Source organism: Capra hircus, chromosome 10, assembly GCF_001704415.2.
Source record: "Capra hircus breed San Clemente chromosome 10, ASM170441v1, whole genome shotgun sequence".
Classification (NCBI taxonomy): Eukaryota; Metazoa; Chordata; class Mammalia; order Artiodactyla; family Bovidae; genus Capra; species Capra hircus.
In genome coordinates, this window is record NC_030817.1 from 1,308,219 (window position 1) to 1,328,221 (window position 20,003).

The window sequence follows — 20,003 nt, forward strand, 5'->3', positions numbered from 1 at the left end:
AGCGTGGGGTTATGCCCTGGCTCCCAAACAGAGCGGGACGAGGTCCCTGCCCTCCACGGGCTGCCTCGCTGCCACCCCGCGCTTCCCCTTCCAGCCAGGACTGCTAAAGGTTAGAAGATGGGTAATTTAGAAATTGTAAATTGTGGAAGAGGCAGAAGCGAATGGATGAGCAGGAAGGAGAACTGTTCTCGGGCGTCTAACCTCACCGCTTGGAGGCAATCATGCTTCATATCTTGTGTAGTTTTAGCATTCGTTTAGAAAGTTGACACCTTCCATTTCTGTTTTCGCCGAGTACTGTTACGAGGGAAAGCTGCTGTTGCGTTCCTCTAAAGATTGCTGTTGTCTAGTTGCTGAGTTATGTCCAGCTCTTTTGTGTCCCCGTGGACTGTGACCTGCAAGGCTCCTCTGCTCAAGGGATTTCACAGGCAAGAATACTGGAGTGGGCTGCCATTTCCTGTTCCAGGGAATATTCCCGACCCAGGGGTTGGACCCACGCCTCCTGCCTTGGCAGGTGGATTCTTTACCACTGAGCTACCTGGGAAGTCCAAAGTTAGTGTATAACGGGTCAAAGTAACCTATACTAGGATAGAACATTGTAATTTTTTTTAAAATAAACATACCTGAGTCTTCTGTAATACTGTTAAGTATGATAAGTTTTTATGCATGGCCTTTTTTTTTTTTTAACTTTTCAGAATTGTCTAAATCAAATTTGGGGTCAGGAAAACCTAATGCTTTGGGAGGTTTATGCTCATTAGTGTGTGGATGGAATACGTGCAGTCTCGTCGCATTTTAAGCCACACTTGTTACGTGGCTTTTGCTTAAGCCGCAGCCTGATATCACAAGAGGATTCCAGTCTTAAATATTTCAGAGTGCATTAAAGCTCCATGCCCTGTGAAGTAAGAATTCCATGGGTTCCCTTCAGTCTCTGTGGACTGTTCAGAACGTCTGGCTTATGTGGGTTGTGAATTAGGATGTCGGCTGGTAAGATAGATTCCCAGCGTGAGAAAGCCCATTGAACTGATTTCACTCATCTTTTCTCCCTTTGGCCCGTGTGCAGAATTAGACTGGCTGAGCAACCCAAGCTTCTGTGTTGGAGCCATAACATCTCTGAGCCGACAATCTCAAGAGGCCACCGCAGCCCCTGTTTCTGAAGGGTCACCGCTGACAAGGTAGTTTTTGTTTAACGATTTCATTTATTCCTGTTCTGCTTTTGGCTGCGCTGGGTCTCCATTACTCTGCAGGCTTCTCTAGTTGGGGAGGGCGGGAGCCGCTCTCCCGGGACGGTGCCTGCAGCTCACTGCGGTGGCCGCTCTGGTTGTGCAGCAGCGGCTGTGAGCCCGTGGGCTCGGGGGTTGCGCCTCCCGGCTCTGGAGCGTGGGCTCGGGGGTCGTGTCTCCTGGCTCTGGAGCGTGGGCTCGGGGGTTGTGGCGTCTCCCGGCTCTGGAGCGTGGGCTCGGGGGTCGTGTCTCCTGGCTCTGGAGCGTGGGCTCGGGGGTTGTGGCGTCTCCCGGCTCTGGAGCGTGGGCTCGGGGGTTGTGGCCCACGGGCTTAGTTGATCCGTGACAGTGGGATCTTCGCTGACGGACCAGCGATCGAGCCCGCGCCTCCTGCGTTGGTGGGCAGACTCTTCACCTCTGAGCCACCAGGGACGCCCATGGCGGTGTCGATAGGCGGACTGTTGGCCTTTGTCAGTGTGCCGTCCATGGCTTGCTTGAGTAGTGATCCTTAGAAAACCCTGTGATGAAAGGGTTAGTAAAAGCTCTTTCTTTTATCAGATGTACGGAGGTGATCTCTACTGTTCTCCCTTCCCTCACTCTTTCCAGATCGTCCTTTTCTCCCCTTTGCGTTGCAGTGGCAAGCCCATGACACAGTCACTGCCGGTAATCAGGCCACGAGGGAGATGGCGTCACTGTGGTGCTTAAGTGACTTTATTAACCTCGTTAGTGGCCTTTAGAATATTGTAATTCAGGTATTTCCTTGGTTGCATAAAGATAGAAGTTGCCTGCAAAAATAGGAGGAGGTTTTGTAATAACATAGGATAAAAATCTCATGGGAACTTCGGGGAAAGCAAGGTGGCACACATCTCTACCAGCTTTGAAAGGAGTTTGTTATAGATCACTGGATCGAGAAATGAGCTCTCACCAGTACAGCCCAAACGGTCTCATTAATATGATGTACCATGAAAGTGTGGGAAGCCTTTGAGATTGAGACTAGTTCATGCAGAGAGGAGTAATGAGAGAGAGCTCATTCTAACTTACAAAAACAAGGACCAGCATTAAGCCCACTTTTTTTTCCTTTTCCTTTTTTTGGCATTAAGGACATCCTGGTATAATATATAGGACTGAAAATAAACCTTTTAGAGATTTTAAAAATACTGTATTTGATAACTGCTAGATTAATTTAAGAATATACAGCTATGAAAATATAGGTTTAGAAGCTATAAAAATTAGAATCTCTTCAGCCAATGTCATTTTAGGTCCAACTCTTAAATCTTGAATGTAAATTTGTAAGCCAGCTTTTAAATCTCCGAGGTATAAGCCAGGAAGGTACTGTATGATGTCTGAGCGGATAGGAAGCCTGTGTGGGTGATTAGAGAATCGCCTTCTGCGTGTTTGTTGACTTGCATACTTATTTGCATATTATTTCCCTAATTCTCTTTTGAAAATAATTCTAATGTTGACCTTCCCAAACAGGAGTCCTCTGAAATCAGAGCCTTCAGATGAAAGTGACACTAACAGAAAGCCCAGAGAAACAAGCAGAAAAAAGAAGAAAGAGAAAAAGAAGAAAAGGAAGCTTCTGCGCCACAAGAAAACCAAGAGAAAACGTGGGTCGTCAGGTAGCAGTGGGTCTGAGTCAGACACTGATTCTGAAAAGGACAGACCTTCCAGAAGCGTCAGAGACAGTAAAAGAGAATCAGAGAAACAGAAGTAGGTTTTCTGTTCTCAAATGTCTATGGTTTTTCAAAGCTTGAATTTCTCTCCCTTCACTGTTGCCACAAGTGAGACGTTTGAACAGTGACTCAGCCGTGCAGTCAGAATGGAGTGAGCGCATTTCTCAGTAAAGGTGGGAAAAACCCAGAAGGCGCTGCGGCATGAGGTCAGCGAAAGAAAAGGAAGAAAAAGAAAACTTTCATACAAAAAATAGGGCCGTGATTTTATTTGAGAAATGTTATCTGGGCGCAGCAATGACTGTGTCAAAATCTGATCCAGACAAAAAGCCTGCAGGACCTTTGAAAGATGGCAGATGAGCCTCACAGCGGCGCATGGGCCAGTCGGTTACTTAGTTTCATGCTTTTATAAAGAGGGAGAAACTTGTCTTAGCTTCTCTTTCTGGATACACCTTTCTTTCAGTCACTCACGTCAAGACGCCATCTGCAGACACAGAGGACAGACTCAGGGCGGCCGCACGGGCGGAGAAGGCGGGGCAGACGGGGAGGGAGGTCAGCAGACAGGCGCTGTCTTGTTGGGGACGGGCAGCAGGGCCCTGCTGCGCCGCTCAGGGACCTGTCCAGTATCCCGAGATAGACCTTCGTGGAAAGGAGTGTAAAAGCGAAACCCTGTGTGTTGACCAGACACTCTCTCCCTCGCTGGAAATCATCATCGCTTTTGTCCTTCTCTCAGGTTTGCTTAGAGCCACGGTGTTGAAGGTGCAGCGTGGCTCCCGACCGCAGTGCTTCCTCCCCGTGGGGCCTTTTTCCTCCCTGCCTGTCTCCCTGCCGTCTCCCCTGAGCACGGTGGGCGAGGCGTGCTGCAGACAGCCCCCGCCACAGCTTTTCCTCTCTGCTTAGGCTAGCGTCCCCCTGCACGAGGGGCACTTTGCCCACACATAAGACAGGTGGCCTGTGGTGAAGCTACTTGAATTCTTCCTCATCTACCTTGCTCTTCTTTTCTTTGTTCGTGTGGTCTAGATGAGAGAAGATGATAAGGCCTACGCAAGGCATACTTGAAAATATTTAGTGCTGCTAAGGTTTTTGCAGCTCTTTGGGGATTATCTGTTCTCGCTGTGTGCTTAGACGTCCCCATGATGTCAGTGAGAGCTCTGGTTGGAGCGAGTCTGGAATCTGGTCTGTGGTTTCCATCAGAGATACAAACACCGTACCTTCCAGGGCGCTCTGTCGTCAGATTTGCGTTGAAGAACGCTGCAGGCCTCGGGCTCAGAGGGGCCGTGTTTATTTAGCCCACTCTGTGTCTAGGTGCTGCCCCTGTAACCCTAGAGGGGAAGAGATAAAGGAGTCCAGCAACAAGGCTCCAAATCGGGCTGGATTTCTGGGGGCAGGAGGGCTTTTCTGGGGGCTCAGTGCTCAAGAATCTGCCCGCAATGCAGGAAAGGCAGGTTTGATCCCTGGTCAGGAAGATCCCCTGGAGAAGGGAATGGCAACCCACTCCAGTGTTCTTGCCTGGAGAATCCCATGGACAGAGGAGCCTGGTGGGCTACAGCCCAGGGGGTCACAAAGAGTTGGACACGACGGAGCGGCTAAACAGCAGGAACAGCATGAGGACAGAAACCACTTCCCCCTGCCCGCCGCCATCGAGCCCGGCCCGCCGTCGAGCCCCCCCGGCCCGCCATCAAGCCCCCCGTGCAGTTGGCACAGGGCCGATGCGCAGTAAACGCCCGAGCACGTTTGTTAGTGTGAATGAATATATCACTAACGTTCTTGCTTTTTAGTACATCTTCAAAGCAAAATACATTAGTTGCTGTGTGTTCCGAAGACTCATCTTTAACTATTTGTCTTTTTTTCTCTCTATATGACTGAGGAAAATGAGTTTTAAAGGATTTCCTGAAACTGTACAGAAGCAACCATAAGAAATTTGAAAGATAGTTATTTTCAGCCTGTGCCTAACCACATCAGAAGGGATCTTTACAGCCTCTTGGCAGCTATGTGATTCAGACAGCAGTTTCAAGTCTGTTGGTATTTTGTATAACGTTCCCATGAAGGTCAGAGCGGGCTGTCCTTGTCTTTTTCGTTCTTACTGCTCACTTGTGCAGTCTCTTCCTGGGAAGGCGACCGGGAAGAGGTCTTGTTTCCATTTAGACAAGGGGCTAAGATATTAGTGAGTCGTGAGTGTCTCCTCCCTGTGATGTCAGGAAAGTGGCTTAGGGGCGGTTGAGGGGCGTGTGTCCCGTGTGGGACTCTGATTCCAGGGTCATCAGGGACAGCCTCCCCACAGCTTCTGATGACCTCTGTTTCCTAGGGTGAGGTCCTCTTCACCTCCAGGTGGTGACACTTCCTTCCGCGTGCACAGCCCAGACCACATCCTGCTTCCTGACTGTGGGACCCAGTAGGGGAGGTGTGAAGGGCTCGCTGCTCCCCAGGCTCGGTCTGCAGCCAGCCCTTCCCACCCCGAGCTGGCGTTCCATCTCTTTCCGGAATGCATCGACCTCTTTCTATCCCTTTAGCTGCTGCTTTGGTTTTTGTCATCAAAACCTTCCACAGTTGCTCGGGAGGGGCGTGAGTTAAAACTCACCATGTGTTTTAACCTGAGATGCATCACCCTGCAAGTATTTATCGAGTAGCTACTTTGTGTCCCTGGGATACCACGCCCTTGCGTTCCCAGCCAGAAATGGTTTGGAAGCCTGGAGAGTCCTGATTTCTCTCCGGGCAGAGCCAGACAGCAAAGATGGAGCAACACTCAGCGGCCGTTGTGACTCCTGGGGCAGTCTCTTGGGTCAGCAGCGTTATGAATGATTTTCTTTGGAGGGAGAAAGACGTTAGATGCCAGAAAAGCCTTTCCCCTCCTCTTAGTTGACTCCGAGGGAACTGGTTCTTTTGGGTTTGAGCTGGAAGTCTGCCACGTCACAAATTGGTTCAAAGCGACAAATACGGGTCTTTTCTTACAGTGGACTCTCTGTAAGCAGTGGATGGTCAAGGCCCGTGCGTACAGGCTGAGCAGCCGGCACAGAGCCCAGGCTGTAAAGAGGAGACTGAGGCCGAGTCTGAGCGACACCAGAGGCGGGAGCACTGAGAACTGTGGCCGTGCTTCGTTGCTTTCAGCTGGAATTAATTACCTGAGCTTTCAGATGAGTTAGGCAAAGTAGGGGCAACCTCGTTTTCCCTCCCTCCTTTCTTCCTTCCTTCAAGAAAAAACCTTGTGTGTAAATATGTCTGAAAGTCAAGTTATAAACATTCAAATGAATTATTACTGTTGTTTTTTAAAGACATCTATATCTCTCACGTTTGTTCCAGGGATAAGCTGACTTCTCTTCTTGGTAAAGTGCCACTTAGGGCAGTCTTCGCTTTTACTTTAACATGTTCTCCAGAGCAGGAGCCGGGCCGTCTTTATGGCGGGGGCACACTGTCTGCACGGAGCTGTGCGCGAGGCCCTGTGGGTCTGACGTGTCTCTCTCTCATATTTCTGAGCCGTGACATATGTAACTGGGGTATTTCTAAGTGCCTCTCCCGTTTTCTTCTTCACCCTCCCCTGTCCCACAGTCAAGGAAATAATGCTGCCGCGGTTACCGGACGTCACTGTGTTTGGCTTGAGGACATCCAGGCTCTGACGGGAGAAACCTTCCGAATGGATAAGAAACCGGATCCTGCCAACTGGGAGTACAAGTCTCTTTACCGAGGAGACATTGCCAGGTGTGTGGGTGGCGATGGGTTTCTCCGGTCGCCCCTGCTGGGGAGGGGGCTTCTCTCTGCTCTGAGCTCTCTCAGCTCTGACTCTGTCTCTGCGTCCCCCCAGCTGCCCCACCTTCGCCTCTGCGGAGCTTTATCCATTGTCAGTTGTTCAGGCTTACACAGTAGCAGGTGAGTAATCTCACGCTGTAAAATAAAAGCTGAAACCTGGAGATCAGGATCCAGGTTGGATTAGTCTTATTCAGCCTTGGTGCTTGGTGTAGCGTGTGGCCCGGTAGGTGTTCAGTGAATGTCTGTAGACTGAATGAGTCTAAAAATACCTTGAACTGATTGTGACTATCCATAAACCATTTGGTTTAATCTATATGCCTTTCTTAAAAGTTACAAAAGCCTTTTATTTATCCAAACCGCCCCCCGCCCCACACATGCCATTTTTAAAAATGACATTAAATGAAAATGACTTTTTCAAAATGTTCCCAGCATATGTCACCAGATAATCATAAAAACAGGTGATGGTATTTGCTTCAGTAATGAGCTTAAGCTTTTTTCTCTATCGTGTATTAACGCATATATGTGGAATGGAGAAAAAAATAGTATAGATGATCGTATTTGCGAAACAGAGACACAGACAGAGCAGGGAGGACACCACGGGGAGGGGGTGGTGGGGAGGAACCGGGAGACTGGGCCGGCGCGCGCCCTGTCCTGTCGATGCTGAGTCTGAGCAGGCAGCTGCGGCGAGCCCGCTGTCCAGCACAGAGAGGCCGGCTCAGCGCGCTCCGCTGACCTGAAGGTGGGGATCAGAGAAGGACGGGGCACGTGTGCAGGTAGGCGGCTCCCTCTGCGGCGGAAACCAGCTCCGCGCAGCGCAGCAGCCGTGCTCGGTGAAAGGGGGCGCTTTCAAAAAAGAGGAGCTTTTCTCTAATCTGGCAATCAAAAACAGTTGAATCCCCAGTAAGCTCTTCAGACACTTGGTACTTTGTAGGACGTAGTAAGCAATGATACGCAGCCTCTCGCTCCCAAACAGCTTAGTTGGAAATGGAAACTGAAGGCGGAGAATCATGGAATATACGGCCCAGAGGAGGCCTTGAAGGTGGTGGCCGTTCTCCATGGGCTGATTGCCTTTTAACGTAGATTTTCGCTCCCGCCCCTTTGCCGCCCGCCACCTTTTACTGAGGTGTCACTCAGCGTGACGTTGTGGCCCCCCACGTAGGCAGCTCCAGCTGTGACTCCCTTCAGGATGAGCCGGCGTCGGTGGCTTTTGGTGCGTGTTCACAGCTGCATGTGGCCTACTGCATCCTCACGGCAGGGGTCAGGGGTCAGTGGCGCTCATAGTGCGCCTGTGTATTTTGGAGGGATGCTGACTCTCCCTGAAGTCCCCTCTGGTCCTGATGCCTCAGCGTGGGGAGTCCCAGCAAGTGCTGGCAGGCATGGAGCGGGCAGCACCAGCTTGCACCTCTTTCCCCCTGGAGTCGTCCTGCCGACTCACAGCTGCTCCAGGAGGAGGGCTCTCTGATCTTACCCAGCCGGGGAGAGGAGTCTCAGGGATGGATCATTGGAAGGTCATACACCAGGAAGAGAGAGAGTTGGGATTTACACCCGTTCTTCTCTGGTGCTCTTCCACCATCCCCAAAGAGGAGACGGGTTCTGTGGTAGGACATTTTCTAGGTTGGGAAACAGATGGTGCTGGTTCTCCTTCTGACTTTGCCATTGACTAGTACCATAATCCCAGGCAAGTCACTTAACCGCGGGGTCCCCCGCTCCCGGGTCGGTGACTGGTACCCTGTTGGGAACCCCGCCACACAGCCGGAGGTGAGTGGTGAGTGAGCACAGTTTCATCTGCTGCTCCTCAGTGCTGACCCATCCCTCCCGTCAACGGAGAAAAAGTCTTCCAAGAGACGGGTTCCTGGTGCCAAAAACGGGACCGTTGACTTAACCTTTCTGAGCCCCTGTGTCTTCATTTGTAAACTGGAAATTGTAACTCCTACTGTGCCTCACACTCAAATATCAGAAATATTTGATATGGAATTAGAAATTGGTGTGCAAAGATAAAGGCTTACTGTCACAGTACTAGATTAAAAAAAGGAAGCAATATTAACAGAGAGTGGCTCTTGAACCTCTGCTAGTGAATGGCCCAGAGCTGAGGAAGAGAGTGACTGGAGACAGCTTCATTCATCTCAGCTGTAAAGAGACGACTCCAGAGGGTGTAGGGCATTGGTGAGAGTTCCTGGAAATGTGCTAACGCTCAAGTCAGGCAAAGTCTTGCTCAGATGAATCGCCATACAGCTGTCAGTATCCAGATCTGGGAAGGTGGTGGTCCCGCCACACGCTGAGCTGGTCAGGACGGTGGGAGTACGGTGTCAGGTCCTGAATTTTCACACTTGTTAGGAGAGATCCTGACGAACTACGAGCATTGACAAGACGGTGAGCAGACACGTGGCTAACCCTGTCTAGGTGAGGGCTGTGGGTCGCAGCCTGTGTCAGGGGTAAGGTCACTGTCCCGTAGGCTTTGCTGCCCTTGGGAAGGTGGGTTGGCAGTGTCCTGTGTAACTTGGCAAGCGGCACCAGGACCGGTGAGTGGAAGTTTGGCTCGGCATAAAAGCAGATCTCAGAGTGTGAGCATCCCAGCGATGGCGTGCAGCATGTTGAGGCGTTGTGGTAAACGGGGCAGGCTCTAAAGTTAGTGTGGAACAGGTCCAGGGTACCTTCGGGAAGTTCCCTAGGGCTAATACACTGTCTGTCGGGGAAGTTCGGCTATTTCCTTTTCTTTCTTTCTTTTTTTTTTTTTTTTTTTGCCATTTTTGGAAGAGCTTGTTGTTTCTTTGGCTATCCACCAGCTGAAATAGTTGGCTCTTGTTTAGGAGCCAAGTTGTATGAAATGATAATTTAAACTCATCTAGTCCTTACTGTGTGGCTTAGCCCTTTACACATATAAACTTTCTTGATCATCCTAGCAATTCTGCGGCATGAGTTGCTGCTACAGTCCCTGTTTCGCAGACGAGGACACTGAGGCACAGTCTGCTTGTTTCTAAGACTTGATTACGGTCGCCCAGCTTGGTAAATGAGGCTGGGATTTGGACCAAGGCAGTCAAGACTCTGAGAAGGCCTGTGTGAACTGAATCCTCCAAAGGAAAGGCAGGTTATGTTGCCCAGCCCAGCTCCCTCCAGGACCCAGACCCGCTGAGTGGGCTCAGGGCAGAATTGGGTGCTTGATTTAAACGTATTCTCTTCCCAAGCGTGCCCTCTTTTGTTTTCTCGTTTCTTTCCTCTCTCTTTTTCCTTCTGGTGACTGAATGCCCAGTGTGTGTACTTAGTTGCTAGTCCTGTCCGACTCCTTTGCAGCCCTGTGGACTGAAACTTACCAGGGTCCTCTGACCGTGGAATTTTCCAGGCAAGAGTACTGGAGTGGGTCGCCATGCCCTCCTCCAGGGAACCTTCCCGACCCAGGGGTCGAACCCACACGTCTTGCCTCTCCTGCATTGGCAGGTGGACTCTTTACCACTAGCGCCATCTGGGAAGCCCGTAGGTGCCTATATCTGATTTTATAATAGATACGTTTGATATCATTCACTGAACCTCCAAACAAAATGGGTGTCGCTACCTTTGGAATTATTCAAGTGAAGACTAGCTGATTATTTGATAAGGATTTTATAGGAAAAGTGCCATTATTTGGGGGAACTATTGTATTAAATTACATCCGAGGTCTGGTCCAGTGATTTAAGATTTTATGATAAGTGATAAATTGGGTAGAACCTAAATGTCCAACAATAGGGAAATGGTTAAATAAATTATGGGACACTTCCAGTGAGCCAGTTTGAAGTCAATAAAAATCGTTGTTTCTAAAACTAATGGTTTGAAGAAATGCTTAAAAGTAGGGAGAAATGCCTGAAGCTATATATTAGCTGTTTAGAAACAGGGTATGGAAATGAGTGTACGTAGCACATACGCACATTGTCTGAGTGTCGACGCTTAACAGTTGCATTCTCTTTTCTCCTGTATCTTCTTCATCGAGTTTGCTACAAAAGGAAGCTCTAAAGTCACCTTTAGAAAATACAGTTTTAAAGTCAGAAAACTCAGCAAACATTTTTTAAGAGATTGCTTGAATATCTAAAACACTGTTGACTTTTAGTGAAAATAGTAGTTCAGTTCAGTCGCTCAGTTGTGTCTGACTCTTGCGACCCTATGAATCGCAGCAGGCCAGGCCTCCCTGTCCATCACCCAAACTCATGTCCATTGAGTCGGTGATGCCATCCAACCATCTCATCCTCTGTCATCCCCTTCTCTTCCTGCCCCCAATCCCTCCCAGCATCAGGGTCTTTTCCAATGAGTCAGCTCTTCGCATGAGGTGGCCAGAGTATTGGAGTTTCAGCTAGAGCATCAATCCTTCCAATGAACACCCAGGACTGATCTCCTTTAGGATGGCCTGGTTGAATCTCCTTGCAGTTCAAAGGACTCTCAAGAGTCTTCTCCAACACCTCAGTTCAAAAGCATCAATTCTTTGGCCCTCAGCTTTCTTCACAGTCCAACTCTCACATCCACACATGACCACTGGAAAAACCATAGCCTTGACTAGATGGACTTTTGTTGGCAAAGTCATGTCCCTGCTTTTTAATATGCTATCTAGGTTGGTCATAACTTTCCTTCCAAGGAGTAAGGGTCTTTTAATTTCATGGCTGCCATCACCATCTGCAGTGATTTTGGAGCCCCACCCCGGCCAAAAAAAAGTCTGACACTGTTTCCCCATCTATTTCCCTTGAAGTGATAGGACCAGATGCCATGATCTTCATTTTCTGAATGTTGAGCTTTAAGCCAGCTTTTTCACTCTCCTTCACTTTCATCAAGAGGCTTTTTAGTTCCTCTTCATTTTCTGCCATAAGGGTGGTGTCACTTGCATATCTAAGGTTATTGATATTTCTCCTGGCAATCTTGATTCCAGCTTGCGCTTCTTCCAGCCCAGCGTTTCTCATGATGTACTCTGCATAGAAGTTAAATAAGCAGGGTGACAGTATACAGCCTTGACGGACTCCTTTTCCCATTTGGAACCAGTCTGCTGTTCCGTGTCATAGTCACTGGGGAGAACAGAACTCGTTTTTAACTTAACGTTTATTTCTTAGGGCAGCGGTCCCCAGTCTTTTTGGCACCGGGGTCCAGTTTCCGAAGACAGAGGTGTGAAGGGAGTGGTTTGGGGCTGACCACGCGTCCTCGGTCCTGTGAGGATCCCATGTCCTGGTGCTGCTGGCTGACCGCAGGCGGAGCTCAGCAGGGATGCGAGCGGTGGGCAGCGGCTGGAAACAGGGCACGCGTCACTCGTCCGCCCGCCGCTCAGCCTCCCGCAAAGTTCCCTCAGGCTCCTTTCCACTGTGTCCGCAGCCCTCCTCCCTGAGAAGGTCGCCATCCTGAGCTCTTCCACCCGCGAGCGTGCTTGTCTGTTAGGGTCTCATGTAAACGGACTCGCGTAGCGTGTACCCCTCTGTGTCCGACTCCGTCCCCCCGGTGTCGCGTTCCCAAGCTTCGTCCCGCCGGGGCGCCTATCCGTGCCTCGTTCCTTTTTCCCAGCGGGAGTGTCCATCGGCGGCCACCCCACCGTCTGTTTATCCATTCTTTGTTGGTGGGACCTGGCCTTTCTCCAGAGTTTGCTCTTATGAATAAAGCTGCTCAGAACGCTTGTGCACAGCTCTTTGTGTAGGATTCTGGTTTCCTTTTTCTGGTAAATACCTAGGAATAGCATTGCTGGGTCATAGGGTAAGGTCTGTGTTTAGGTTTGGTTTTGTTTTGTTTTGTTTTTAAACCGCCAGGCCTGTTCCCAAAGTGATGGTGCCGGCTTACGGTCCCACCAGGGGCCCGGGAGCCCCGGGTCGCGTCCAGGTCAGTGGCCGGGGTTCGATGTCGCCAGGCCTTGCCTTCATCTGGGCTGTCCTGGTGGGCCTGCGCTCGGGGCACCGCGGTTCTCAGCGGCCTTTCCTTGGTGACTCAGGACGCTGACCACGTGTTCATGTGCTTACCGGCCTCGTGTGTCTTTCGTGCCATTTCTGCTCACGTCTTTTGCTGTTTGAATTGGGTTGTTTGTGTAGCACACACACGGAAAAGGGCACAGGTTTCCTTAGCTTTTGTACAGATATTCAGTAGTCATGTGTCTGTAGCTCCGGGGACGCCTACACGGTCCATAAAAGCATCTTAGAGCCCAGCCTCTTTCCTGTAGAGCAGAGAATAGCCAGATGTAATTCTATTTGACACACTTTGTCTCAGGATTAAAAAAAGAGCCTTAGGCCTCTCTATTATCTTCTGAAGTAGATAGCACGGAGGAAGAGGGACTGGTCCAGGAGGTGGAGGGCCCGGTGTCACCTGAGGCCTCAGCGTCCTTACTGAAGAGCCGTCGAGGGGGAGGCGATGGCTTCCCCGTGCCTGTAGCACGCGGTGCCGCCTGCGGTGGCGTGATGACAGCGCGGTGCAGAGCTTAGGGGCGGGTAGGGGCTAAGGCCTGGAAGACGGGCGTGATCTGAAATGCGCGAGACGCAGACGGAACAGCAGGATAGAGGAAAAGTCCTCCTACTTCTCTGAGTAGAAACAGTTTGAAGGGAAGGTGAGTTTGAATACATGAGCTTAACTGGCGGAACCAGAGTGCCTGCTGGGCCTCCGGTCCGTGGAGCCCGAGCGCGCGTTCTCTCGGTAACCTGTTTTCTTTCTCAAACATTAGATACAAGAGGAAAGGAGACTCCTGCCTCGGCCTCAACCCGAAGAAGCAGTGTGTATCTTGGGAGGGGACTTCCACAGAAAAGAGGCGTTCCCGCAAGCACGTGGAGCGCTACTTTACGAAGAAGAGCGTGGGGTTAATGAACGTGGAGGGCCTCGCCGTCAGCAGGCAGCCCGGAGCTCCGTCGTCGGAGCCGCTCTCCTTTATCCCGGTGAAGGGCGTGGACGACGCGGCTCCCCCTGCTACCAGCTGGCTGAACCCTCTGGGGATTTACGATCAAGCCACTACACAGTGGTTACAGGGACAGGGTCCTTCAGAGCAGGAGTCCAGGCCACCAGACTCACAGCCCGACAGAGAGGGCGCGCTCCTCAAGGCCAGGGTGGAGGAGTTTAACAGGAAGGTTCACGAGAACCCTCGGGACACAGAGCTGTGGATGGCCTTTGTTGCTTTCCAGGTAAGCGTCACGGTCCCAGGTCTCCCACCTGGGAATGGCAGCCCTAACGCTGGGCACTGGTTTATCCTGCAGTGACTGTTGAGCTCCTGTGAGGAGCCCTGGTGCCGGGCCTCTAAAGGTTAGAATGGAGCCCTCGCTCTGCGTTTGCTCAAAGCCCAGTGATGGAGGCTGATGTGTGAGGGGTCACTGCAGTCTGGGGTGGGACAAGCTGTGACATAGGGGCGGGGGATGGAATGAGGGGGTGACTTGCCATCCAGGAGTGAGGAGTGGCCTCCAAGAGATGGCGAGCCGTGAGCGGAATCGAGGTGGGTGCGCGCCACAGCGGGGAGGCGTTCCTGCAGTGCCGAGAGAATGTGCGGGGTGCACAGGGCGGTCTGTGCAGGGACAGGGTGGAGCCACCGGCTCCCTTTCAGAAATACGCCCGTCTGTCTTTGTCCCGCTTGTTTTTGGAGCCACTCACGTAATTACATTTGTCCCACATTCGGCTGTGTTATTGGTAAAATCAGCTTTTCAGAAAAGCTTTTCAAGACACTGCATGCTAGTCACCGATACAGAAACCTAAGTTTAAAGTGACGGGGACTCTCTAGGTGGTTCAGTGGCTAAGTCTGCATGCTCCACAGACAGAGAGCTCGGGTTCAGTCCCTGGCCAGGGGACTAGACCCTGCAAGCTGCCGCTGAGACCTGGTGCAGCCAGGTGAATAAATAATCAGTCCAGTTCTGTTGCACGGTCGTGTCTGACTCTGTGACCCCATGGACTGCAGCAGGCCAGGCCTCCCTGTCCATCACCAACTCCCAGAGTTTACCCAAACTGATGTCCATTGAGTCGGTGATACCATCCAGCCATCTCATCCTCTGTCATCCCCTTCTCCCCCTGCCCTCAATCTTTCCTGGCATCAGGGTCTTTTCCAATGAGTCAGTTCTTCACATCAGGTGGCCAAAGTATTGGAGTTTCAGCTTCAGCATCAGTCCTTCCAGTGAATATTCAGGACTGATTTCCTTTAGGATGGACTGGTTGGATCTCCTTGCAGTCCAAGGGACTCTCGAGAGATAGAGAGTGGATAGGGCTTCCCAGGCTGTGCCAGGGGTAAAGGACCCGCCTGACAGTGCAGGAGCCTAAGAGATGGGGGTTCGATCCCTGGGTCAGGAAGATCCCCTGGAGGAGAAAATGGCAGCCCACTTCAGTATTCTTGCCTGGAGAGTCCCATGGACAGAGGCATCTGGTGGGCCACAGTCCATGGGGTCTCAGGGAGCCGGACATGTCTTACCGACTAAACTCCCAACCCCAAACACGAGACCAGAGCTACCAGCCTGAAGAGCACTTCACTGTGTGGAGTGAGCAGCCTTGTGGGCCTTATAAGTCACTCCACAAGCAGCGCTGACACCCCGGGCCCCCTGGGTCCGTGTGCCCGTGTGAGTGGGTGTTTTTGTTGTTGAGGACGAGGTCATGAGAAGACCGGGCCTCTATGCCGTGGAGGAAGGAGAGCCGGAGACACGGAAGCGGTCCCTGCGGCTGGTCCTGGAGAAGAAGCTGGCCATCCTGGAGCGGGCCATCGAGAGCAACCCGAGCAGCGTGGACCTGAAGCTCGCCAAGCTGAAGCTCTGCACCGAGTTCTGGGAGGCCACCACTCTGCTCAAAGAGTGGCAGAAACTGATCTTCTTACATCCCAACAACACAGCCCTCTGGCAGAAATACCTGTTGTTTTGCCAGAGCCAGTTCAGCACCTTCTCTGTATCAAAAATTCAGAGTCTGTACGGGAAGTGCTTGAGCACCCTGTCCGCCGTGAGGGATGGCAGCATCGTCTCCCACCCTGAGCTGCCCGGCACCGAGGAGGCCATGTTTGGTAAGGAGATGGCCACCCAGTCCAGTGATGTGGGAGGGGCTGTTCTTTCATTTGGCTTCATTGAAAATAGCTTATCTTTGATTTATTTTAGGAAAATCTAAGTTGATAAAGCTTATGCTTAAAAAAGGGTATTATGAGTCCTTCTCATGATGGGTAACCCACCCCCCTGCCCGCACCACCTTCTGGGCAGCAGGAGGCATTAAGCCAGTACAGTTCAGAAAATACCGCCAGACTAGAAGTTCCAACTTTTCCAGTTGTTATTCAGGTAAACGCAGTCTCTTAACTCCTTTGGCTATTTGTGGCCTTATCTGTTGAGATGCCCACATCTCACCCCGTTGTGGGAGCTTAGGCAGTCACGCTGGTAGGGTGCGCTGGCTGGCTGTCAATCACTGATAGATACAGGCTACTGGTGTCATCATGCTGGTAACGTTTCCAGTAGGTCCCCAAGGAGACTAGACTGTATTACACATTTTGTCCAATAATGAGATCCAGAGATGGCGAGTTACACTGGAGTGTATCACTCGTGACCTGAATGCTGGGTTTGCCCTTCACAGGCTCCTGTGTGACCTTGGGTAGGTTCCTTAACCCATTTGACCTGTAGTTTCTCTCCCAGCAACAGCAGTCCAATACCTGCTTCACAGGAGGGCTGTGCCTGTCAGCTGAGATGGTATATGGGGAGCCTAGCTCAGGGTCTGACTCAAATCCCTTTGATTTGATCAAAGGGATCAAATTTCTTTGATCAAATCCCTGTTATTGAATATTGCTACTAATTTCTAAAGCTAGAAGAAATATATTGCTCTAGAAATAATAAGCATTTGCATCACTGCCTTAAAGGGGCTCATATTTGATATTAATGTGTTGATATGCTCAAACAGCTTAATGGTATCTCATAGAGAGAATTGTACCACAGTTTAAATGAACTGAAAATTTCAAACATGGAACCCAGATTTGTTTACAGCAGGACCGAGTCTGTGATGGAGATTGCTGGCGAATAATGCCATCTAGTGATCAGCCGGGCACAGAGCTTGGCTCTGATTTAAAAAAAAATCGACTGCGCCATCCTTTCCCGAGTTTTTCTCGTAAGAACGAGCTCTGAGTACTTGGTAACCGGTATTCAGACCCCTTTCCCGAGTTTTTCTCGTAAGAACGAGCTGAGTACCTGGTAACCGGCATTCAGACCACCCACTGGTCCTGCTTCGTTGTCACTGTTCGTTCTCCGTGGCCGTTTCCTGTAAAAGTGAGAATAGTGCACTGTGACTGCACTACTGTCACGTGGGTCCTTTAAACTCGGGACCTGCTCGCTCGCCGATTCGAAGCTGCGACAGTCACTGGTTTCGGGGAGAAGGCGATCTGGTGCCGAGCTGTGCGTCTGGGGCTGCTCGCTCCTGCCCAGGCGCTCACCAGGGCTCGTCCCCTTTGCTCTCCCGCTGGCAGCCCTCTTCCTCCAGCAGTGCCACTTCCTGCGGCAGGCTGGCCACACCGAGAAGGCCGTGTCTCTCTTCCAGGCCATGGTTGACTTCACGTTCTTCAAGCCTGACAGTGTGAAGGGCCTGCCCACCAAAGGCCAGGTGCGTGTCCTGCCCGAGTCCCCTGCTCCCGTCTCGGCCCGTCCCTCTTCTGGGGAGGGGTGTGGGTAATAGGAATTGGTGGTAGTATTTTCAAAATATTTACATCCTCCTTACATCAGTTGAGAGTTGTCTCAGAAATATCCGGGCAATCCAAGGAAAAGCGTTGAGAGCAAAAAGACGATCCCTCCACCTCCCAGCTATAAAGACTCACTGATGTTCTTTTTTCCCCTTTACGTCACCCCTGTTTAAAGGCTAGTTACCGCCCACCTCCAGGGAAGCAGTTACCATGCCTTTTATTTCTTTTAATTTTTCACAATTTTATTTATTTATTTGACTAGGCGTCTGTGGGTGTGGTGCTTCGGCTTCTCATTGCAGTGGTTTCTCTTGTTGTGGAGCAGGGGCTCTAGAGTGTTGCAGCCTCAGTACTTAGAACCCCCGGGCTCTGGGGCGCAGACTCTGGAGCCGTGACCCCCGGGCTCTAGATCACAGACTCAGGAGTGGTCATCCCCAGGCTCTAGAGAACAGACTCAGGAGTCGTGACCTTCCCCCCTCCGGGGCTCTAGGGCACAGACTCAGGAGTTGTGAACCCTGGGCTCTAGGGCGCAGACTCAGGAGTCGTGACCCCTGGGCTCTGGGGCGCAGACTCAGTAGCTGTTGTGCACCCGCTTATTTGCCCCTCATTGGTATCTTCTTGGACCTGGGATCCAGCCTGCGTCCCCGGCATTGGCAGGCGAATTCTTTACCAGTGAGCCCCAGGGAAGTCCAAAATGTAGCTTTTAAACCACAGGCCCTCTTTCCTGCGTCTGTATTCCAACCTGTGTCTCCCGTCTCTCCCTTGGTTAACCTTTCCTCCACCTAAAACCTTGGCTGAAGTTGCAGTGAAATTACATGTTGGTGCTTGTCAACACTGATCCAAATTTGGGCGGGGAGAGGGGGTGCGGGAGTGGGGGAGCAGGAGGGATTTAAGAAAACCTTTTTCCATTTAGGAAAAGTCAGTTTTCTCCCTGACGAAGAGGGTCTGGTAGGAGATAGACAGGGTAGCTCAGTTGATGGTGAGCTTTCCAAGGTCTTTCGTGACAGGCTACGTCTCCACCTTGTGGAGCTTTCTTGAACTGCCTGTAAGAACTATTTTTAATCATCATTATTTTTAACCTTTCTTTTCTGGACAAAATTGGGGCAAGGAATATTGGCTAGTATTGATAGAACTGATTGTTAGTATAGTAAGCCAGGTAACAGTTATTTTAAGAGATGTATTGCTGTTTTACAAACGTGGTGAACTAGAGAAGGGACTCGGTCTCTCTGCAGAGCCTGGGGTGTGGTCAGGGGTCAGGGTCAGAGCTGCGCTCATCCCCACCCTTTGACTGACAGCCTCTGTGATGCGAGGCGTTGCTGATGAGGGTCGGGGCCCTGCCCCGGGCTAAAGCCTAGCCCAGGACCAGTCCACGCGCTTGAGGCTTTGAATACTCTGGAGCGCATGACCAAACCTCAGTACATCTTCCCAACACACAGTAGGGATTCGGTGCTTGTTGGCACAGAGCTGAACGTGGCGGCTAACCTCCATGTTTCACACCTCGACAGGTGGAGTTCTTTGAGCCCTTCTGGGACAGCGGCGAGCCCCGGGCCGGGGAGAAGGGCGCCCGGGGCTGGAGAGCCTGGATGCACCAGCAGGAGCGGGGCGGCTGGGTGGCCGTCGGCCCAGGTGAGGCGCCTCCTCGCGGGGGTTTCCGTTTTCCTGGCGTGTTGATGTGTGCCGGCGGTTCCTCAGAAACTCAGGAACGTTATACAGATCCCGGAATGACCTGGGAGCTCAGGCTGTTCTTCCCGAGGCACCTTAAAGCCGCCCCCACCAGCCCTGCCAAGAAGTCAGGGAAGAGTACGCAGGGAGCCTGTGCGCCCTTTCCCCGCTGCCCCGCGCGGAGGGCGCCGCGCCGAGTCCGCTCAGGTTTCGCCCATGCTGCAGCTGCTCATTTCCGCCTGTGTCTGCTCAGCTCTCTGCATTTATCCCGTGTGCGGCTTCAGGCAGCCCCGCCGCGGTCTCACTGCAGAGCCCTGCCTCCCTCCCTCGAGGCCCCTGTGCGCCCCCTTCTGCCCGCCCCGCCGCGCCCCCGTTTATAGAAGTGGAATCATCTGTAACTCTTAAACATTTCTAGTCGTGAAAGACAGTTTGCCAGTCTGGCCATTTCTAAGTGCGCAGTTTGGTGGCATCAGTTACATTTGGACGCTTGTCACTCATCATCACCTCCATCTCCCTCAGCTCCTCGTCTCCCCCAGCGCCCTGACCCCAGTCCAGCTCACTCCCCATCCCTCCTCGTGGCCACTGCCCAGATCCGAGCCCCTGCAGAGCACAGTCAGTGCTGCTTGGCTCATGCAGCGTGGTGTCCTCAAGGTTTACACGGCACAGAGCACGCGCCAGTATTTCTTCCGTTATTAAGGCTGAATGATTTTCCACCGTGTGCATATCTCTCACGCACGCTCTCACGCACGCACGCACGCACACGGCGCATCACTTCCCCTTTCGGCAGTTATGAATATACCGCTAGGCCTGTGGATGAGTCCTTGAGCCCCAGCTTTCGGTTCTTTGGGAAGTGCACCCAGAGGTGGAACTGCCAGCCTGGGCGGTGGCTCTGACTCTCTGCAGAGCCCTCGCACGGGTGTGCCGCAGCAGCCGCACCATCTCGCATGCTCAGCACCAGCGCAGCAGGGTCCGAGCGCCTCGCATGCTCGCTGGCAGGCGTGTTCTGTGTAGCGTTTGCGGCTTTCCTCGTTTGGCAGAGCCCCTGAGCTCTGTCCACGCGGGGTGTGCCAGCAGCTGTGTTCGCGTTTTCTGCTCAGCGGTGCCCACGGCATAGCTGTGCCATAGTTTCTCTAGGCACCT

General features: G+C 51.8%; 1 protein-coding gene across 1 annotated transcript in view; it reads left to right on the top strand.

Moving 5' to 3' along the window:
* NRDE2 (NRDE-2, necessary for RNA interference, domain containing) overlaps positions 1-20,003 on the top strand; it is a 46,837-nt gene that overhangs the window by 13,100 nt on the left and 13,734 nt on the right. The window contains exons 2-8 of the mRNA XM_018053845.1: positions 1,058-1,169; positions 2,694-2,927; positions 6,431-6,580; positions 13,269-13,719; positions 15,155-15,560; positions 16,995-17,128; positions 18,707-18,827. Coding sequence (XP_017909334.1) covers positions 1,058-1,169; positions 2,694-2,927; positions 6,431-6,580; positions 13,269-13,719; positions 15,155-15,560; positions 16,995-17,128; positions 18,707-18,827 — 1,608 coding nt within the window. The remainder of the gene's footprint in view (positions 1-1,057; positions 1,170-2,693; positions 2,928-6,430; positions 6,581-13,268; positions 13,720-15,154; positions 15,561-16,994; positions 17,129-18,706; positions 18,828-20,003) is intronic.